Below are 21,292 nucleotides of genomic sequence, written 5' to 3' on the forward strand. Positions count from 1 at the left end.
GCTCATTTGTCTTGTACCTTCCCCCAGAATTTCTTCAAATGATCTTTCTGATCAGAAGTTTCTGTTCCTTGTCCTGGAGTTTTTATTTAGACGTACTCATTCATCGTCTCTCTCTCTCTCTCTCTCTCTCTCTCTCTCTCTCTCTCCCCCTTCCTTTCTTTATCTCTTTCTTTCCTTGTCTACCAACAACGGATGATGCAGCTCCTGAGGATGACAATTGCCAAACAGAGGCTTGGGGATGAAGAAATCGGCGCCCGGCACTTTGCAGCCCATGAGCGGGAAGACTTGGTGCAGCAGCTGGAGCGAGCCAAGGAACAGGTTACTGGCCACATCTGTTAGGGGTGGGGGCTGTGTTTGCACAGCTGGACAGCGCAAAGAACAGTGGGCGCTCCCCAGATCTCCAAGGAGTGGATGGGGCACAAGGGTACCGGGTGAATGCCTTTTGTCTCAGTGCTGGGCCAGGTCCCAACTGACTGCTGGGTTTCTGGCTCCCAGCTCCCCTGTCCTCATCCATAGGATGCTGGTATTGTGAACACAAGAATCTTTTCCCAGACTCAGGATAGCTGAGGAGAGACCAAAACGTGACAAAGTGGCCTTAATTTTGCAAGTTTCTGCTAAAACGCTGAGCAATGCTCCTTAGGCAAAATCTCAGCGGGTACAGAGCCCTGGTTAGGGAGCCATCAAGAGAGCAGAGACCGCCTTTTCCTCCTCTTACTAATTGGTTTTGAAGAACGGAACACGAGTCCTGTGTCTGGAGTGGGTTGGAAAGAGCATGCGTTTATAAGATGCCCGCAGTCCTTGCCAGTGTCTGGCCCGGTCCCTCAGAGCGGTGTCTTCCGTGCTGCTGCAGCGTGGGGACTTGAGTCTCCAGGCCGTGGATCCTCTCTTGCCTCAGCTGTACTAATGTATTCCAGGAAGGCATCGACTTGCCTCTCCCTCCTATTCCATGCACATGTCCTGGCTTCATTGCAAGCCACTTGCTAAGCTCTCTGCAAGCCAGGGCCAAGGACCACCCTGAATGAGGGCACCCATTGGGTTTCAGATCGAGTCTTTGGAGCAGGACCTGCAGGCCTCTGTGGACGAGCTGCAGGATGTCAAGGAGGAGCGGGCCTCCTACCAGGACAAAGTGGACAGGCTCAACCAGGAGCTCAACCACATCCTGGGCGGGCACGAGAACCGCATCATCGACGTGGACGCCCTGTGCATGGAGAACAGGCGAGTGGCCAGCCCAGGCCCCGTGGGATCCCCCACCCCACCGCACCCAGGGGCGGGCAGGCAGGCAGAGTCCTTTGCAGCTCTCTTCGCATGTAAGAAAACTGCCTTACAAGCGAAAAGAAAGTCACAGCCTCAGAATGACAACACTGTCACGTGCTCATCACTGTAAAAATAAGAAGAGGCCCGCACAACCACACATGACCCTTCTCTTTCCCCACACCCCCCTGGTTGGGCCAGAAGGGTGAGGAGCCAGCAAGAACTGCTTGTTATTTCTCTCAAGGAGAGGGGAAAGAATAGGAAAATAAATTGAGAAATTCCCTTAGCTGTGTCTTTTCCCCGAGGCAAATTTCAGCGTGTGTCTGTGTCTGACGTACTGTTGGGCCCAGTGTCGCCTCCTCCTGCTCTGCCTCCCGGTAGGATCATCTTAATGACAATTATGTGAGGACTGTGTTGATATCCCATAGGGGACCTGGCAAGGGCTGTTTCAAAGCCGGGTGTCTGTGATTTGGGCACATTTGACCTTGATTGCATCCACTTAAGGAAAGGTTGCTATGATACACATTCTCCTCCTTTTACTCCTCTTCCTCCTCCTCTTCTCCTTTCTCCTATTCCTCCTCCTCCTCTTCTTCCTTCTCAGGATGAGAAGGAATGCATCGAGTGCCCAAGCAGGCTCTCCTGGCAGGCAGTTTACCTTTTTTTTTTTCTACTTGTCCTTTAGTATGTGTTTTTTATTTTGCCCTCTACACACACACACACACACACACACACACACACACACACACACACACGCACTGGTTATATCTGTTCTTTTCCAGGTACCTTCAGGAGAGATTAAAACAAGTCTACGAAGAGGTCAACCTCCTGAAATCCAACATTGCCAAATACAAGGTAATGAAGTCCTGGTGACAGTGCGGGTGATTCACCACTGTGCATCTAAATGCCATCCTATTTTAATTCTCTCTTATGAGCCAGAGATATTTTAGTGCTTGCCTGTCCTCCCAGATAGAGCCCAATAAGAGCTTTAACTGGGGTTACCAGTAAAAATTAACCACTAACACTAAACAACACCATACCAACCTTGGCCAGAGCCCTTTCTGTTGCTGGGTGGTTCTGTTTTACAGCTTTGGCCTATGTGAAACTGGGGGTCCTACCCATTTTTTCTGCAATGCATGTGACTGTCAGATACTATCTATCTAATAATTGTTCACAAGAAAGTGTTTTTTGAGAGATGAGGAAACAAAGAGTGGGGGATCACCAGCTGAATAGAAATGTTCATGTCACACTGAAAAGACTCGATGGTTCAATTCACCCCACTGTTATTTCTCCTAATCCCAGAATCATTTGTTTGATAATATCTATTTCTGCAGATGTTAGTTGTAAGCATTATAATTAGAAAAAAAAAGTCTCCTGGGTTTCTTTGCTTTGAACATAGATTGATTTCTCTTCCTGAGGGTGAAGTTTTGCATCCATCTCTGTGCTCGGAAGCGCCCACTCTGTCTCTGTTGTTAGTATTAGCTGTTCCATTCTGTGGAGACCACAAGATAGTATATACCAATCTAGATTGACACGTGTAGCCAAAGAAGTATACAGATATTTTAGTACATAATTTTTTAAAAAATGTGTGGATGCATTCATTTCACATTTTTTCTGTTCTATGAGCCAAGCCCTGGCTACATACTACGTATCAGTTTTAATGCAAGAGTCTGTTCTAAGAATGACACGTAGGCAGCACACATACACTTACTTAATCTTGTGTTCATGGCAGACATCACTAATCAATCACTAATCAATCCTGCCAGGCACCAAATCCTTCTAGATACCATCATCAGAACATGAACATAAACTATTCTCATCTCACATCTATTCCAAAGGGGCTTTCAAAACTAGTGACTTTGTACATGATACCGCATTTTGCTTCTAAATCAGTATAATTTATTGTCATTGATACAGTAAAGATGTTTTCATGTATTGAGCACCTTTTGAGTACAGGGGACTGTAATCATAGTCACTCTGCAACACAGCAAAGTTTTAAAATTAATTTTATTCATACAATCATCCAGAATAGCTGGGCATGGTGGCACACACCAGTAATCTCACTACTTGGAAGGCTAAGACAGGAGGATTGCAGGTTCAAGGATAGCCTCAGCTATGTAGTAAAGCTTTCAGCAACCCAGAGAGACCCTGTTTCAAAATGGAAAAATAAAAAGGCTGGAGGTAGATCCCAGAGGTAGAATGCACCTGGGTTAAATCTCTAGTGCCCCCCCACAAATAATACCCATAATAATGAAATTCATAGTGATATAGTCATATATGCATATAGCATAATTTGGTCATTCAGCAACTCAAAAAGAAAAACACTCTTTACTGGATCTCAGTGCTTGGAATTTACCAGGCGCCCCCATGTGCAAAGAGAGGATGTGTCTCTCATAACTTGGTATTTTTCCATCATTGGCTCTCCTGAAAAAGGCTTTTATTTTCTTCCATGCTGCTGCAGAATGCTCTTGAGAGACGGAAAAACTTGAAGGGCCAGGGCAAGTCCAGCAGCAGCGCTCTGACGGGAGTCCTGTCTGCAAAGCAAGGTAGGATCTTGTGCTCCAGGCAGACCGTTTATCAGCGGTGCACGGCATTGAATCCAAGCTCCTGGTTCTGTGGTTGGGAAGCAAGGCGATGGTAAGAGCTGTGATCCCAAACTTACATCTGCATCAGGACTCCCTGGAGGACCCGTAAAAATGCAGAGTACCAGGCCAGCGCCAAAGTTTCCCTTGCAAGGGGTCTGGGGAGGGGGCCTGGGAATAGGTATATCTAAAGAGTTTCCATATGCTGCTGCTGGTTTGGGGACCCAACTTTGGAAACCTCTGCATTAGGAATTTTTCCAGTGTCTGGACCCCACATGGGTACATCCCCCTACACTGCACTCTCCTTTCAAGAACGGTTCTTCTTCCCTGATCATGGAGCATCTCCAAGATGTGTTTCTAGAGCCTTACGTTTCTCCTTTTCCTGGCCTCTGCCATCTGAATGAAAAAGCCCCGTAGCCACCAAGATCATTTTATCATGGAACATGTGCTTTTTTCGAAGAAGCTTTTATTGATTGCAATTTCATTCCTCTTGCTTGTCGATTCCAATGAAGAATAATGATCTTCCAGGAACAGTCCAGGGAATAAATAACAGAGAGCTCAGGTCTGACACTTACTCTTTGGAATTCGGTTCTAAGCAGCAGCCTGAAGCCACACACACTCGGCCGGCCCATTTCGTGGATATTGATGTTGCAGACCGGAAATGAGCAATGGATGCTGCAGTGACTTCAACAAAAGTGCCAGGTCTCCAGCCTCCCAGAAAACCAGGGCTGTATTCTAGGCAGCTCCTTTCCACTCAACTAGAAGGAACATTCTAGGATTATTATTATATTTAATTATTTATTTATTTATTTATTTATTTATTTATTTATTTGGTGGTACTGGGATTTCTGGAAGCCTTTCTACCTCCGGGCTACACTCCCAGACCTATTTTTTTATATTTTTATTTGAAAACAGGGTCTCTTAAGCCAGCGCTGCTGGCTTCGAACCTGCGCGATCCTCCTGTCTCCGCCTCCCAAGCGCGGGGATTACAAGCGTGCGCCACCATGTCCGGCCCTAGGATTATTTTTTAAAAAGAAAACAACAAGCTGGGCTCAGTGGCACATGCCTGTAATCCCAGTACTTGGAGGCTGAGACAGGAGGATTGCAGGTTTGAGGAGTGTCTCAGCAAGTAGAGAACTTCAGCAATCTAGTGAGACCCTGTTTCAAAATAAAAATCAGGTCAGGCATGGTGACGCACACCTGTAATCCCAGCATTTGGGAGGCTCAGACTGGAGGATCGCGGTTCATGGACAGCCTCAGCTACTTAGAGAGGCCCTCTGTAACTTAGTGAGACCCTGTTTCAAACAATAAAGAGCCGGGCATGGTGGTGCATGCTTGTAATCCCCGTGCTTGGGAGGCGGAGACAGCGGAGGTTCGAAGCCAGCCATGCTGGCTTAAGAGACCCTGTTTCCAAATAAATATATAAAATAGGTCTGGGAGTGTAGCCTGGAGGTAGAAGGGTTTCCAGGAATCCTGGTACCACCAAAAAAAAAAAAAAAAAAAAAAAAAGAATAGAAATAGGGCAGGGTCTGTAGCTTGGAGGTCAAATACCCCTAGGTTCCATCCCTAGACCTGTAAAGAAATAAAATAAAATAAAATAAAATAAAACAAAATAAAAAATCAGGCTGGGAGTGTAGCTAAGAGGTAGAATGTCCCTAGGTTCAATCCCCAGTACCAGACACACACACACACACACACACACACACACACACACACACACACTAATATTTCATAGAAATGTGCAGTAGCCCAACTATGTTCAGCCCTGGTTACCAAATATATCAACTCTATCAACCCAGTTTTGAGGGTGGATACCCAGTTTTGTCCCTGATGTGGGGAATGCCAGCCATACCCAAACATGGTGCAGACCTATAAATATGACACAACCCTTCTAGAAAACCTACCATGAAAAGCTTATCACCCGTGATCTATTGGCATTGGTAATAATCAACACCTAGAAATCAATGGCAACCCATTAAAAGCCTTGAATCGACCCCACTTTGAACTAGCAAGAAATAATTACAGACATATGTGAGAATTTTGCTGCAAGAAAGTTCTTCATACATTAGGCACAATAAAAAAATAACATTGAAAACAATGAATATTGAACAGTGGTTAAATAAATTATCATATATATATGTATGTATGGACTTCTAAAGCAGCCATTAAATTTTATGTTTTAGGGATATTAATGGGGCAGAATATAGTTAAGTTTAAAAAAAGCAGATCTTTTTTCTGTTTGGGAATAAAAATATTGTATAAATTTGCATATCTACATATACTTGCTTAGGAAATAGTATGCGAAGATACATAGTGATTGGAAAGCTGAGGCAGGAGGCTGCAGGTTGGAGGCCAGCCTCAGAAACTTAGGGAGAACTGGGCATGGTGGTGCATGCTTGTAATTCCAGTACTCTGGAGGCTGAGACAGGAGGATCACACAGGTTCAAAGCCAGCCTCAGCTACTTAGTGAGGCTCTCAGCAACTTAGTGAGACCCTGTTTCCAAATAAAATAGAAAATAGGTCTGGGAGTGTAGCCCAAAAGTAGAAAGCTTCTGGGTTCCGTCCCCATTACCACGCACACAAAAAAAACTTAGGGATACCTTCAGCAACACAGTGGGACCCTGATTCAAAATAAGCAAAATTTAAAAGGGCTGGGGGTATAACTTGGAGGTAGAATGTCCCTGGGTTTAACCCCTAGTACCAAAAAGAAAAAAACTATAACAGATTTATAGTATTTCTTTCTTTCATCTGGGAGGAGTACCAACGTTATTGTTTTGCATTATTTCTGTTTACATACCTTTTCTAAGAAGTATCCATTATTTTTGTAATAAGAGTAAGAGGACAAGTAGACTAAAAAATTCAAACCAGACATGAAAAATAGAATCAAAGCCGGGCGTGGTGGTGCACACTTTTAATCCCCACGCTTGGGAGACTGAGACAGGAAGATTGCGCAGGTTCGAAGCCAGCCTCAGCTACTTAGTGAGGTTCACAGCAACTTAGTGGTCTGGGAGTATTGCTGGGAGGTAGAAAGCTCCTGGGTTCCACCCCAGTACAACAAAGAGAGAGAGGAGAGAGAGAGAGAGAGAGAGAGAGAGAGAGAGAGAGAGAGAGAGAGAGAGAAGAGAGAGAGAGAGAGAAAACAAAAACAAAAACAAAAACATAGAATCAGAAAGGACTGATCTGTGTGCAGGAGCAGCCAACAGACCTGAGTGGGACCAAGACAGGGGAGGAGCCGAGGCTGCACATAGTCGACCTGTGCCATGGAAGAGCCAGTGGCTTCTGATGGTTAAGCCATTTTGAGTCCAGCCAAACATCAGTGTGGACACAGAGTTTTAGCAGCATCCCACAGAAAAAGTAGAAAACTTAACAGACAATATCCTCATGTTATTCATTGATGGTGTTTTATTTCCACCAAAGCTAATAAAAAATTATATTAACAGAAGGATGATCATTGGAATAAGAGGGGTGACCGGTCTGACTATTTGCTAAGCTAATCGTGCCACACCTGTTCAGGTGTCTCTTTATGTCTTTAAGCAGCATGGAGGCCAAAAAAAAGGCACTTTTGAAACTGCACAAAATAAAGAAGAGAATTTCCTATCAGAGCCATCCATAGTTGACTGCGGATTTGTCAAGACTCGTGCAGAGCAGGGAGTGCAAGAGGGATGGGTCTGAACCCTGCAGTGGTGCCAACCTGAGGCTGTCGTTGGGGTTCATTTGGACTTAATCTTGAACGTGACTTGGCAGTCTGTGGAGAGGCAGGCACCAGGAGCAGCTAGCTAGTCTGTATGCGGTGAAGTCTCTGTGGCACTCAGACCTCTGCAATCTACTCCAGTTTTCTGCCGTGTCTTTGTACCACTTACGGAGCTAGTAGTGGCTCGGTATTTTCCTTTAGGTCAGTGTTGAAGTGACTCACTTGCCACGACCTTGCCCTTGGCATCTGTAAATCATGAAGTCACTCCTTTGTTCCTTTGTTATGCCACTTACTTTCTTTTATAGAAAACCTTCAAATAAGTTCATAGTTTTGAATACCTCTGTCTTTTGCTAGTATAGTACTAATATGTTTTGCATTCTTAATAATCTCCTACACTGTCTTGCTACCTGCCAGGGCTATCGCACCATGGGAATATAAAGCAGGGAGCTCAGGGGAAGGAGTAGGCATCACCTGTGCCTTGTCTTCCTGTCCACAGAATGGGAATAAATATTACTTGTTTTTGTTTGCTTTTTCTGAGTTTTAATTCTCCATGAGTTAGTCAGCACAAAAGTGTTTAACAGACCAAGCAAATGCAACTGTTATGATCCACTTTAAAAATTGCAAATAAACGTCCTTTAGGATGTCTTCCTTTTTGTTCAGCCCTCATACTGGATTTTGGTTTGTTTTACTCTTGACACTGGAGGTGGACTCTTAGTACAGTATAGTAGCATTTCAAAGCTGGGAACCTACAGTTATCCAGGGCGATCTGACATGGGTTCACAGTTGAAAATTCTAGAAGGATTTACAACTGAATTGTTGATTTTCTGTCCTACTTAGTTCAGGACCTGCTCTCAGAGGACCACGGGTGCAGTCTCCCAGCGACTCCGCAGTCCATTTCTGACCTGAAATCCCTGGCAACTGCTCTGTTGGAGACAATCCACGAGAAAAACATGGTCATTCAGCACCAGAGGCAAACTAACAAGTAGGTGGCTGGACCCCTGGGTTGGGGGTGGGAAGAGGGAGGCAGAACAGGAATGGCAGCCTTGTGGAAACACAAGCCCACGGGAAAGGTGAAGGTGACATCCTTCAAATCTAGAAGGAAACATGTTAACATAGAACCACATTTCTGTTTTGCATGATCTCACCTCTTTCCTGGAGTCAGCCAGACACCATCACTTATTTGATGCCCACCCAAGCCAGGCACTGGGTCATACGTATTTCATGATGATTTTCATGCTGCAGTTGCCTGGATGGCTCACCCCACTGCTTCCCTAGGCCACTCTTTTTTAGGATACCCAGAGCAGGGTGTGCGTAAGAGATGGGTCACACTTCAGGTCTGAACCCTGCAGTCATGCTGACCCGTGGATACTGTTGGTGTTCATTTTGAACTTGGTCATGAATGTGACCAGGGAACTGCCACTTCAACCTCATTGCATGATTTTCAGGGGCCTGGCTGGCAGGAACTGTTGACTTCTTCAAGCAGCGGGGCCTATGAAGGAGGCGCATGTCCCTCCTAGTAAGCAAAAGAGTTGGTGGGAAGGAATGATAAATAAAACAGAATGTCTTATTTGGTTTCCATGGCACATTGACTATGTCATATAAAATCAAGCAAGTTTAAGTAGGTTAAAGTAGCAGCTAGAAGTGACAGAGCAAAATTGAAAGTGTTCAGAGAATGGTGAAGAAAAACAGTAAATTAAGGCAATAAATATCTCACACACTCATCTGTTTTCTGTGGCTGTAATTGAATACTCGAGCCTGGGTAATTTATTTTAAAAAAAAAGAAACTTATTTCTTATAGCTCAGGGGGCCGGGAAGTCCAAGAACATGGTGCCGATGTCTTGTGAGGGCCTTCTTGCTGCATTATAACATGGCAGAGGTCATCACATAGTGAGATACAGCAAGCATGCTAGCTTGAGTCTCCCTCTTCTTACAAAACCACTGATGCCATCCTGGGGGCTTGTTATAGTTTGAATATAGAATGTCCCCTGGGAAAGCTGATGTGTTGGCAATGCAAGAGAGAAATAACTGCATCATTGCATTAATCCGTCCACTGAAGGATTAATCATTAAAATGGATTTTCTGGGTGGTAACTTAGGCAGGTGGCGCTTGGCTGGAAGATGTGGGCCACTGGGGGTGTGGCCTTGGGGTCTGCATCTGTCATTGGCTACTTCCTGCTGTTCTCTGTCTCTCTGACTTTGGCTGTCATGCTGCCATGAAATGAGCTGTTGCCCTCTGTCACACACCCTGCCACCATAAGTCTGCCTTGGAGTTGGCCAACTATGAACTGTATCTCTGACACCATGAGCCAATAGACCTTTCTTCCTTTATATTGTTTGTGTTAGGTATTTCAGCCATAGTGATGACTGAAAGCAGACCAAAACAGTACCCCCCCTTGATGACCTCATCCAATCATAATTACTTCCCCAAGGCCCCACCTTCAAATACCATTAACATGAATTTGGAGATTAAGTTCCCATCACATGGACCTTGGGACACGCATTCAAATCTCAGAAGGGCCAACAGTATGGCGTCTCAGGCTGTGCTGAGCAGCACCTGGTCCTTGGCTGATGCTCTGATGTTGCTATCTTGATAGTAATATTTTTTTATCAGAGGGACTCACCTTTCTATTTTGTGCAGACCCCTGCATATGATGTAGCTGGTGCTGCTCACAATACCTGCCTGCACCAAAACAAAGCAGGGCTGGAACACCGCTGGGCCTTGAGCCAGAAGGGGAGGGATCAGAGAATTGGGGGCTGGCAAAGGCAGGGACACTGGACAATGATTGAAAGTATTGTAAAAACAAGATCGAAAAGGGAGAAGATGGAGTGCAGGGAAGACCGCCCAAGAGATGAAGATGTATGTGGAAGAAGCACGGAGAGCAAAGAGAGGCCGGGCAATCTCCAGGGAATGACAAGGGTAATTTATTGACGGGGAAGTTGGCAATGTTCTTTGCAAAATGAAACCTTAGCCTGATGCTGAAATGCAAATGCTTCTCGGGGTCCTGCCAGGACTCTTCCTCCCCTCCAGCCCCCATCCCTGCACACAGTCAGCCTGCTTGTCCTGACTCCTCACAGAGAGGCTCATGAGGATCCTCCCAACCTCCTCACCTGTTCCCAACAAGTGGCCTCAGCTGAACCCCTCCATCTGCTGTTACCTTGACACCAGTGTCCTCCACACTCCACGCTCCAATCTGCAGGAAACACACCATCCTGTTGCCTTATGGGCCCACTGCTTTCTCCCCTTTGGGGGCTTCACTCTCCTGGACTTTCTCTCTCAACCTCTTCAACTTCTGCCCTTTCACACTGAGCCCCAAAGCCTTTCTCACCATGTTGTCTTCCAGGAGTCCCACTCACCTGGAACCATCATGAAGAGACCATCCAAACCTCTGCCAAGGCCAGCCTGTACACAAGTGCCCTAATAACCACCTCTAGGGGTGACTTGGGAGGGGGTCTATATTAGAAATGCAGACTCCGGGGGACTGGTGGGAGGTCTGGATTTTGGTGAACCCCAGGTGAGTCCTTGTGCAGGAAGAAAGATCACCTTGGCTTGACGACCTCCCAAGAACTCTACCTGCATCTTACATTGCAGTTTAATATTCTGTCCCCAGAGTTCCCCAGCTCTGCTTTTGAGCCTCTTTCTTCAGTAACCCCACTTTGTCAAATTTCCACCTTGAAACTCCTCTACTTCGGTGTTATGAATATAGAATGTCCCCTGAAGAAGGTCATGTACTAGCAATGCACAAATGTTTGGAGGTGAAGTCATCAAATCGGGCTCCAATATCATCAGTGGGTAAGTCCACTGAAGAATTAATGATTTGAGTTGATTTACTGGGTGGTAACTTAGGCAGGAGGGGCATGGCTGGAGGATGTGAGTCACTGGGGGTGTGGCTTCGGTGACTGTATATCTCTCTCTGGCTGCTTCCTGCTGCCATCTGAGCTGCCATCCTCTGTCACTCACCATGCCACAATCGTGTCCGCCTTGGAGTTGGCAGACCGTGGACTGTACCTAAAACTGTGAGCCAGATAAACCTTTCTACCTCCATGTTGTTTGTATCAGATATTTTGGTCACAACAACAGAAAAGTTGTCTAAAACATTTGAGTTTCAAGATGGAAACTCAGTCAGCCATGGTAGCGCATGCTTGGAATCCTGGTACTTAGAAGGCTGAGACAGGAGGATTGCAGGTTTGTGGCCAGCCTCAGCTATTTAGCGAGGCCCTCTGCAACTTAGTGAGACCCTGTTTCAAATATAAAGAATTAAAAATAGGGCTGGGGGGTGTAGCTTGGAGGTAAAATGCTCCTGAGTTCAGTCCCCAGTAACACACACACACACACACACACACACACACACACACACGAAAGAAACAGAAACTCAAATTTCCTCTACAATTTCATTGTTTCCACTGCTTGCTCTTCTTACCCTTCACCCTAGGGCCTCATGCCTGTTTCTCTTTCTCTCTCTCTCTCTCTCTCTCTCTCTCTCTCTCTCTCTCTCTCTCTCTCTCTCTCTCTCTCATTCTCTCTTGCAGGCTCTTCTCAGATCCCTCATCCTCACCAGTTCATCAAGGGCAAGACCCTTCCCCCCCTTTCCAAGTGCTATGTCGACAGTTTCTCCTGGTATCTTTTCTCAGCTCCACACATTCAACAAATTTAGAACCTGGACCAACCATTCTAAATTGCTTGTGCTCGTTGACCTAAGTGGTCTACTTTTAGGTATTTGTCTTAAAGGAAAAGAATAAAAAACCAAAATGACGCCTAAGATTAATACATAAGACTGTTAGCTACAGATTTGTTTATAAAAGTGAAAAAAAGGAACTAGCCCACATGTCTGCTAATTAAAGGATGGTCAGAGTTATAGTCACTCTGTAAGGCAGAGCATGCTGCAGCCATTTAAGGCATGATTTGAAGGCTGTTTCCTGGGCTCTGTCCTCCATCGTCGTACCCAGGCTCAACCAACATCTACATTGCTCAGGTCTGAGCTGTTTCGGGCCAGAATATTTGTCCATTTTATGGTCACTCTTCTCTTCCGGTTTGCAGGATGGTGCTGGCCCAGTGAGCACAGGTGATGGTTGATGCTCAGATGACTGATCACCTTCTAAACTTTTGCTCCTGTTCCCCTAACACACATCCATGTGGCCATTAGGCTGTACAACTGTCCTGTGTTTATTTCTTCAATACATATTTTCTGAGTACTTAGCATGGGCCTCAGGGAACCTCTTCTATGTGCCCTTCTGCCCCCTGCCCTGCAGACCCTCACCTCTTTCTTAGGAAGACCCTTCCCCACCTCCATCCTCAGACTCCAGCCCCACATCACGGGCCAACACCCAGGCCGCGTGTGCACCTGCCAACTAGCGCTGAACTCCCTGCTCCAGCCTCAGCTACAAGCTGGGCTGCGTCTTCAGTCCCTGCCACAGTGCAACACCCGACCCCCGCCTCTCTGGCAGATTGATTTCCTGATGTTTTGCTTCCCGTACCCCCCGCCAACACCCACATTCCCCGGGATCGAAGCACTTCCTCCTCTATGAAGAAAGACGAGCATTTTCCTTTGGCTATGTCTATTTTTGTTTTAATGCACCTTTGCATGGTCAACTGCTTTTAAACTATTATTGAGCTGCCCCATGGTCCACTCTCCCAGCTTCTTAGCTGCCTGAATCCCCTCCTGGAAGAAATACCCATTCCTCCTTTCTTCTGTATCTTTCCAAAGGAAACCAAATGTCTAATGCATGTATAGACACATAAATACCCATATGTATTTATATGAAATAAAAATATAGGTATTTGTGGTACTGAGGGATTGAACCCAAAAGCTTTGTACATCTGAGCTAGACCCTCAGCCTTGCTTTATTAGTATCATTGTCTTTATCATCATCATCACCATCATTATTATTCTTGTTATTTTTACTTGAAATAGAGTCTCACTAAGTTCTAAAGGCCTTACTATTTGCTGAGGCTAGCCTTGAACCTGTGATCTTCCTGCCTCAGCCTCCCAAATACTGGATTACAGGCATACATCACCAGGCCTGGCGTATATTATTATTATTGTATTTTGTGTGTGTGTGTGGTACTGGGAATGGGACCCAGGGGCATTCTACCTCCGAGCTATACCCCCAGCCCTATTTTTTATTCTGTATTTTAAAACAGGGCCTCACTGAGTTGCAAAGAGTCTCAGCCTCCCAAATGCTGCAATTCCAAGCATATGCCACCATGCCAGGCTTAAAATTTTTCTTTAAACAAAATGGTAGCTAGTATTCACTTCAAAAAAGGCTTTTTCCCCGTTGGTCCGTACTTTGGTTTTTCCCTCTTCAATAGATCTTGGAGATTGCTTGCTTTCAGTAGATAAGGTGCCTAATGTGCCATTATTAATACTTAGAAGATCTTAAGTTTTGTACGTTTAGTAAACGTTTTATTTGGGGGTGTGTAAAGAAACTAATTAGACGACAAATGCAGGGCCCAGGATAGAATGTGAACGTGGTCTGCTCGCTGTTGTCCCTGGTGGCTTCAGCTTTGTAACTGGAATAGCAAAATAGCTTAGTTTGGGTGGAGCCCTGTGCATAGGGACACGGGGATTTCTTTCTGGAAGCACGTGCTCCCCCTACTGGCTGGCGATTGCCTGACATTTGCTCCTTCGGGGTGAAGGACCAGTGGGAGCCATCTTGAGGAAGGAGTAAACCCCAGGGCTTTACATTTTGAGTGATGTTCTATCACTGGGCAGTTTGTTCAAGGTTCTTGCCAAAGAGATGCCAGTTGTCTGGTTATCACTAAAGAAGGGGTGAGGTTCATTTATCTGATGTGCGGGTGGCAGAGCACTAGAAGAGGCAGTTGTTGGAGTCCTGCTTCATTGAGCACCATTTTTAGGTCCTTCTCAACAAGCCACGGCCTTGCCGGGGTGGGGTGATGGGAAACATAGCAGCATATCTTTCCCGCTGTCTCTACAATTGTTCCCTCTTTTCTTTCCCTGCAGGTTGAAAGTTTAAGGTCTTGGGTAGCAGAGAGAGGGTGTCTTGGGTCAGAGCGGAGATTCAAAGGGCCTTCAGTGGGCTGGGCAGGGTATCTCCATGTTGGGTAGAGTCCCTCAAGCACCAGGCTGTCCCCAAGGCCCTTCCCTTGGGTGTCCCTCCCTCTGCTGTCAGGAAAGCAGAAGTTTCTCATCTCTCTGTGGATCCAAATCCCACTTCAATGATATTATTACCACCAGCCGTGCTGGAGAGGCCTCATATCCGGAGGATCTGCTAGGTGGATGCATATTGCAGTCTCTCCTATCCAAAAACAATCCACAACCCAATCAAAACTGTTGAAAATCTCCCCCTCCTAAGAAAACTGCACAGCTCTCTTAAGCCTGCCAATGCCTCAGGCCACTGCCTGGCTTTCTCCGTGCCCCCTGCTGAAGTCTCCAGAGAGTCATCTTTATCCCCCTTCTTCACAGTCTGCTTTCCTTGCAGCCCTGTCACTTGGATTCTGGGTTTTACTCTTTCCATGGTTCTGAAACATCTGTCTCGAGGGTCAGGCACATCCTCTAAGCAGCCTCCTCTCCCCTTCCATCTGCAAGACTGTTTCCAAAAGTAAGCCAGTACTGACCACCCCATCCACCCAGAGCCCGCTCCTCCTGGCCCAGCTGCCCCACTGCTGCAGATGCTTCTTCTCCAAGCTTTTCTGGCTGGTCTCCTTCCTGACTTTGCAAACTCTAGAGGTGAGGTGTCCCCTTCCCAGCCTGCACGTCCAGATCTCTGCCTTTCTCTGTGACCCAGCACATCTACTCGGGCATCCATGGAGCCCTCAGGCTCCTCCCCTACCTCACTGGCCTGTGCCTTTGGCTCCCTGAACTCCCACTGGCTTGGTTGGGCCACACCATCACCCTCCTAGGCGATACCCTCCTCACCAATCTTCTGTTCTATTCACTCTCCTCCTGGTCAATTCCAAGGCCACCCTATGAACACCTTTCCTCAAGTCGACTACACTGGTTGGGCACAGTGGTGCCCACCTGTAATCCTAGTACTTTGGAGGACTGTTTTTGAGAACAGAAGGTTTGTAGGTTTAAGACCAGCCTCAGCCAGACCCTGTTTCAAAATTTAAAAGATTAAAAAGAAGGCTGAGGATGTAGCGCCAAGGAAGAATGCCCCTGGATTCAATCCCTGGTACCAAAACAAGCCGAAACCCCCTTCACTATGCTGCCTCCCTTAGAAGCCTTCCCCAGCTCCCCACTTCCAGGAGTAAAGCTCTGAACACACTCACCATGGCAATAAGGTCGTTCACAGCCTGGGGACCTGCCAGTCTCTCTGGATTCCCGTTGCCTACAGCTCCGCAACTCTCTTCTGAAGCTCTACTGAAGCACTTGTGTACTTTCAAACCCACGTTTTGTCTAGCCCATCTGCTTATGAGCTATGTGACCCCAGGCAGGTCGGTTGGCCTCTCTGGTCTCAGGTCCCTCATCTACAAAACAACAGCAGCCTCATCAGTGGTTGCAGAGGACTGAGAGAGTGAGGGCAGTGCTTAGAATAGCGGTACCCGGTACAGAAGAAATGATTAACAAATACCAGCTGCTCTTGGACTTTACATGTGTGTTATATTTGTGTGTAAGCATCTGTCTATCTATCAGTCTCCCACCTAACTTTTAGTCCATCAAAGACAGAGACAACGTATTCTTCTCATCATTATCCCCTGCAGCCTGTAGAATAGAGTTGGATCTCAGGAACTGTTTCTTGAATTGGTCAATCTGAATTGAATGGAGCCTCCTCTCCCCCTGACTCCCTCTCACCACATTCAGTGGCCCCCACTATATTCTTTCACTGTGAGGCTGACCAGGGGTCCTTCTTGGTCACCAAAAGCACCTCGGGTTGTGGCATGCAAGCCAGCTGCAGCTACACCCATACTTCCGTATGAGCACTTTCTAGGGAGCTCTTGCTGCAGGTGTGAGAAGGACCATGAGAAGACTTGTGTAAAGTGCCACTGGGGTGCTGCTGAGAGCATGTGCTCAGAGGCAAATGGAGGCCCAGGTTCAAATCCAGACTCAACACTGACTGATTCCTGCCTGGGGTTAACTGACTTCTCTGCTACCTCCAATTCCTAAAGGGAAGAGTCATGGGTGAGATGGCTTTGGGATAAACTGTGCCCTTCAGAAAGTCACTCAGCCTCTCTGTTCCTTAGTGTCCATGTGTAGGAAAAGAGGATAAAAATACAAGGTGCAGCCCAGGGGGTTTGTCCAGCTAGATGAGATAAGGCAAGTTTGGTAGATGTTCAGTGTGGCCTGTGCCTCCCACTAAGGATGCAGGGAAAACCCATTGGCTGTTTGTGCTCGTGGTTGTCCAGAGGCTGTTGCCAATGGTGTTCTTATCACTGTTTCCACAACCACAGCTTCTTTTGGGTCCACTTTGCTACTTTCAGTCCTGCATCAGGTGATGGTAGGTGTCAGACCAAAGAAGAAAGCATGTTTGGGCAGGGTCCCAGAATCTAGATTGTGGGGTCACCAGCAGACAAGCTTAATTCCGTCTCTGGGACGAATGGCTGTGTGATGCTAGAGCATCTGCAAAAATATAAGCAAATGTGGCTGGGCGTGGTGGCACACGCTTGTAATCCCAGCATTCAGGAGGCTGAGACCGGAGGATTGTGGTTCGCGGACAGCCTCGGCTACTTAGTGAGGCCTTCTGCAACTCAGTGAGACGCTGTTTTAAAATGAAGAATAAAAAAAAAAAAATAGGGCAGGGGGTGTAGCTCAGAGGTCAAATGCCCCCGGGTTCCATCTCCAGACCCGCAAAAAAAAAAAAAAAAAAAAAAAAATCTAAGTGAATGTGTGGCGTCACACCTTCAAGGTGCCCCTCTGCATCCACACAAGTATGTTTGCAAACATGGTTATATTTACATCTCTGGCTGTGAAAAGGAACTTGGATCAGTTGACCTGAGCAAAACGTTGAAAGCGAGATTAGGAAGAACCATGTCTATTGAAGAGTCAGGGACAGAAAAGCAAAACAGACCCAATCAATGGAGCAGATATTGAAAGTAACTGATGAAGACCATGAAGAATTATGAGACTTAGGAAAAGAAGAAAAGCAAAGCGCTCAGGACCTAGACGAAGAAAACCATATCCAGTAGCGTCAGAGTTTTCTGTGAACTCAAAGGGAATATTAACTAAGATGCCACAAGTCAATTCAGGTGAAAGGGGGATGACTCGAAGCCAATATATGTGCAGATCCATACATATTCATGCCTCCGATGCACGTGGGCGTGCGCAGCTAACTCTGGAATCTAAAGAGAGAGGAGAAGAATCCTGGTGTGCTGACTTCTCCTGCTGAAAGCAGTCGAGACGTTGCCATGAAGGCGATCGCCACATCATTTTAGCACAGCAGTGCCAGGAACCACCTCCCCCCAAATAAAATAAAGACTGTGTTTTCAATTCCTGGGCCAGTGGAAAGTGATTGAAGTTTTAGATGATAATCAAATCATTCCCAACCATTTGTAATTGTGTTTGGAATGAGGGAAAGAGAGTGAATGCTCACATCTGTGTCTAACCAGGGGTACGGACAAAATTTGGCTTCCAGCTAACCAGTGTGATCTTTTCCAATATATATTTCAGAACTTATATATCCCAGTGAGTCCAATGGATATCTGGGAAAGCAACGTGATTATTCTACCCATTGTGAAATTAATGAAAACTAGTTTTAAATGCCTGCTTTTTAATTATCTCTGGAAAGTAATTACCAATCATGGGGGTGGGGGGAAGAGCATTTATTTAAACACCTACCCTCTCTACCAGGCATTGTGCTAGATACCAAAGACATGGACATTAGTAAGATATGGTTTGTGTCTAAGAAGGAAGATCTTATTATTTTATTGGCTCAAAAGTAATATTACCAAGCATGTCTACTCATCTTTTTTGTTAGACTTTATTCTTTCCAGAAGTCAAATTTATCCTCAAAAAGGAATGTGGTTCGCTGACAGCCTCAGCTACTTAGTGAGGCCCTTTGCAACTCAGTGAGACCCTGTTTCAAAATAAAGAATAAAAAGAATGGAGGTATAGCTTGGAGGTAGAATGTACCTGGGTTCCATCCACTGTACCGGCAAAAAAATAAAAAATAAAAAAAAATTATAAGATGTTTTGAGCAATAGTGGAGTAATTGTTTAGGTTCCTAGGGGAACCACTCTGTAGAGGACTCACGTGTGTGTGTGTGTGTGTGTGTGTGTGTGTGTGTGTGTTCACTTTCCTCTCTATTTCTTTTCTTTCTTTTAATTTTTTTGGTAGTACTGGGGTTCCTGGAAACCCTTCTACCTCTGGGCTACACTCCCATACCTACTTTTTATATTTTTATTTGGAAACTGGGTCTCTTAAGCCAGTGCCACTGGCTTCGAACCCGCCGATCCTCCTGTCTCCGCCTCCCCAGCACGGGGATTACAAGCGTGTGCCACCATGCCCGGCCCATATGTACTTTCAATAGAGTATATATCACTATACACATGCTCTCCTACGTGCATACCTACTCTGTGTACCCCATATTGGGTTTCCCCAGTACCTACCTCTTATCCCTGAGTGCTGACAGTCACTCATTAACCTACAACCTATTGTCACTTCCCTTTTGCAGAATCCTAGGGAATCGGGTGGCTGAGCTGGAGAAAAAATTAAGAACTCTGGAAGTTTCTGGTTTGTGGAGTCTTCCAGGTAAGCAGAAAATAATGAAAACTAGGTTTTCTTAATTTTTTTTTTATTTTGAGGGTTTTGGTTTGTTTTGAAGAAGCTCTGACATATTTGCTAAGAAGATTCTGCCATTTTGATATCTTATTATTTGGAAAGCATTGCTGAAAAATCTACAAGTGTTTTAAATTTAGAAACCATCATGGGAGGGGGAAGAAACAGAAAAACACATTAAATATCCAAGTTCTCCTCTGTAGGGCATTGAAGTCTTGCTAACCTTAATTCTAAAGTTGTCATTGTATCTCTCTCTCTCTCTCTTTCTCCATATATATATATATATATATATATATATATATATATATATATGAATATATTTGCAAATATAGTGAATTGTCTGATTTTTTTATCTGTATATCTGTAGGTATCTTTTAAAGATTTGTTCAATGTAATCATTGCTCCTAAAATGAATGTGAGAATATACAAAGGTTTGTTCAATTTAATCATCAGTCCTAAAAAATGAACATGAGATCTTACAAAGATTTGTGCAATTTAATCATCGCTCCTAAAATTGAATGTAAGAATGTATAAAGATTTGTTCATTTTAATCACCACTACTAAAAATGAAGAGCCAACCGTTTTTCTAACCCGAATGTACTTCCAGCCGCATTCCGCCTTCCCCCATCCCATTTTTACATAGCATAAAAACAAAACAAAACAAAAAAATTTCCCGAGGCAGCTCTCTCCACAGTTGTACAACATATAAGGAAATTCTGATGTTTCACTTTAATTAGCTATATTTATCCCATTTATCTTGGTAAAATACCCCTTTCAGGAGACCCCTGTCAGCTTTTCCCCCTTGTCTTTACACTCTTTAGAAACTTATATTTATCATTTTCTACCACCTCCTCTTTCCCTGGAAGGAACATTGTACATATATTTTTAGTTACTTACCCTTTCCTTGCAAGCCAGTCTCTTTCCCCTTGGTTCACTTGGGCTGCTTCCCTGTAATGTATGATAAATGAACATTGCCACTGGGAGGTGGACAGCATCGCGTTTTCTTAAATGTAGATCTGAATAGCTGCCTTGGGTTGCCTGAAAGTGTGTTTCATAAATTGGAATTTTTAGCAGAGGTTCCTTGAACCTGATGTCAAAAGACCTAACAGAACTAATTAGTGGCAAGTGCTGTCCTGGGGATTTGAATGATCCATTTCGCACAAGACCCTTTTGATGCTGCAAAAACCTCATCTTCCAACAAGGCCTTTCTCTTCTGGCACAGAATTTCAATTCAGCCGGGCAGACTTGTCACTTATTTGTATAGTCAGATTGCCATGTCTGTGCCTTGTTACTGGAGTTTTGCTTTTTTTTTTGTAATTTTATTCCTCCAAATGTCTTAGTAAAATTTATCACTGTGTCATTTCTACAATTTATGTAAAAATATAGAAGTTGAAGAAGAGAACAAACACTGAAGATTTTGTATGAACAAACGCTGAAGATTTTCTATGTCTGTGGTTGTTTGGTCCAGGGGATACTTAATGGCTATCGTGCAATGACAATTGTTCTCTTTCCTTTTTGCTGCCTGAAGGCCTGAGCTACAATGTTTCAGTAGGATTTGGGAGTATGTTCCTTTTGAAATATCTGTATGTGTGGCTAATGTCAGCAGTGCATTATATCACTCTTGCATGGGAATAAGTAGAAACCCATTGTCTGTGTTTCCCCAAACTCCTTGGACGAGAATAGTCAATTGAAATAGAGAATTCAATTAGTGCAGAGCAAATATCAAAGGGTGAGATTGGCTTTGAACGAATCCCGTGCAGGCCCCTATCTACTCTCGTCTCTGACTTCCACATTGATACCAAGAGGGAGGACGGAAAGAGTGGCAGCTCCCACATCTGATACAGGGCATATAATGGCAGTGGTGTCCCCCTTGCATGGCAAAAAAAAAAAAAAATGTGTTATAATGTTTTTGTGTTGTGATATTTTCAGTCACTGGGAGAGCCACAGCCCTGGGAGCCTCTTTCAGCATAAATCACATCCGTCCCTCCTTCAGCTCCTTGTTTTATGTTTCCATTTAAACTACTGAATGGTAGAATAAGAAGCAGTATGTTCTTCTCCTCCCCCTCCTCCACATCCTCCCTTTCTCTCTCCCCTTCTCCTTCT

The 21,292-nt window shown here is 45.1% G+C and overlaps 1 protein-coding gene across 1 annotated transcript in view; it reads left to right on the forward strand.

Annotated features, from left to right (window-relative positions):
- CCDC149 (coiled-coil domain containing 149) overlaps positions 1-21,292 on the forward strand; it is a gene marked incomplete at its 3' end in the record, with an annotated part of 106,073 nt that overhangs the window by 66,903 nt on the left and 17,878 nt on the right. Inside the window, exons 5-11 of the mRNA XM_080697266.1 lie at positions 202-318; positions 1,043-1,215; positions 2,031-2,103; positions 3,710-3,794; positions 8,359-8,503; positions 19,086-19,162; positions 20,718-20,750. Coding sequence (XP_080553392.1) covers positions 202-318; positions 1,043-1,215; positions 2,031-2,103; positions 3,710-3,794; positions 8,359-8,503; positions 19,086-19,162; positions 20,718-20,750 — 703 coding nt within the window. The remainder of the gene's footprint in view (positions 1-201; positions 319-1,042; positions 1,216-2,030; positions 2,104-3,709; positions 3,795-8,358; positions 8,504-19,085; positions 19,163-20,717; positions 20,751-21,292) is intronic.

This window comes from Muscardinus avellanarius (genome assembly GCF_963383645.1).
Source record: "Muscardinus avellanarius genome assembly, chromosome: 6".
NCBI classification, from domain to species: domain Eukaryota; kingdom Metazoa; phylum Chordata; class Mammalia; order Rodentia; family Gliridae; genus Muscardinus; species Muscardinus avellanarius.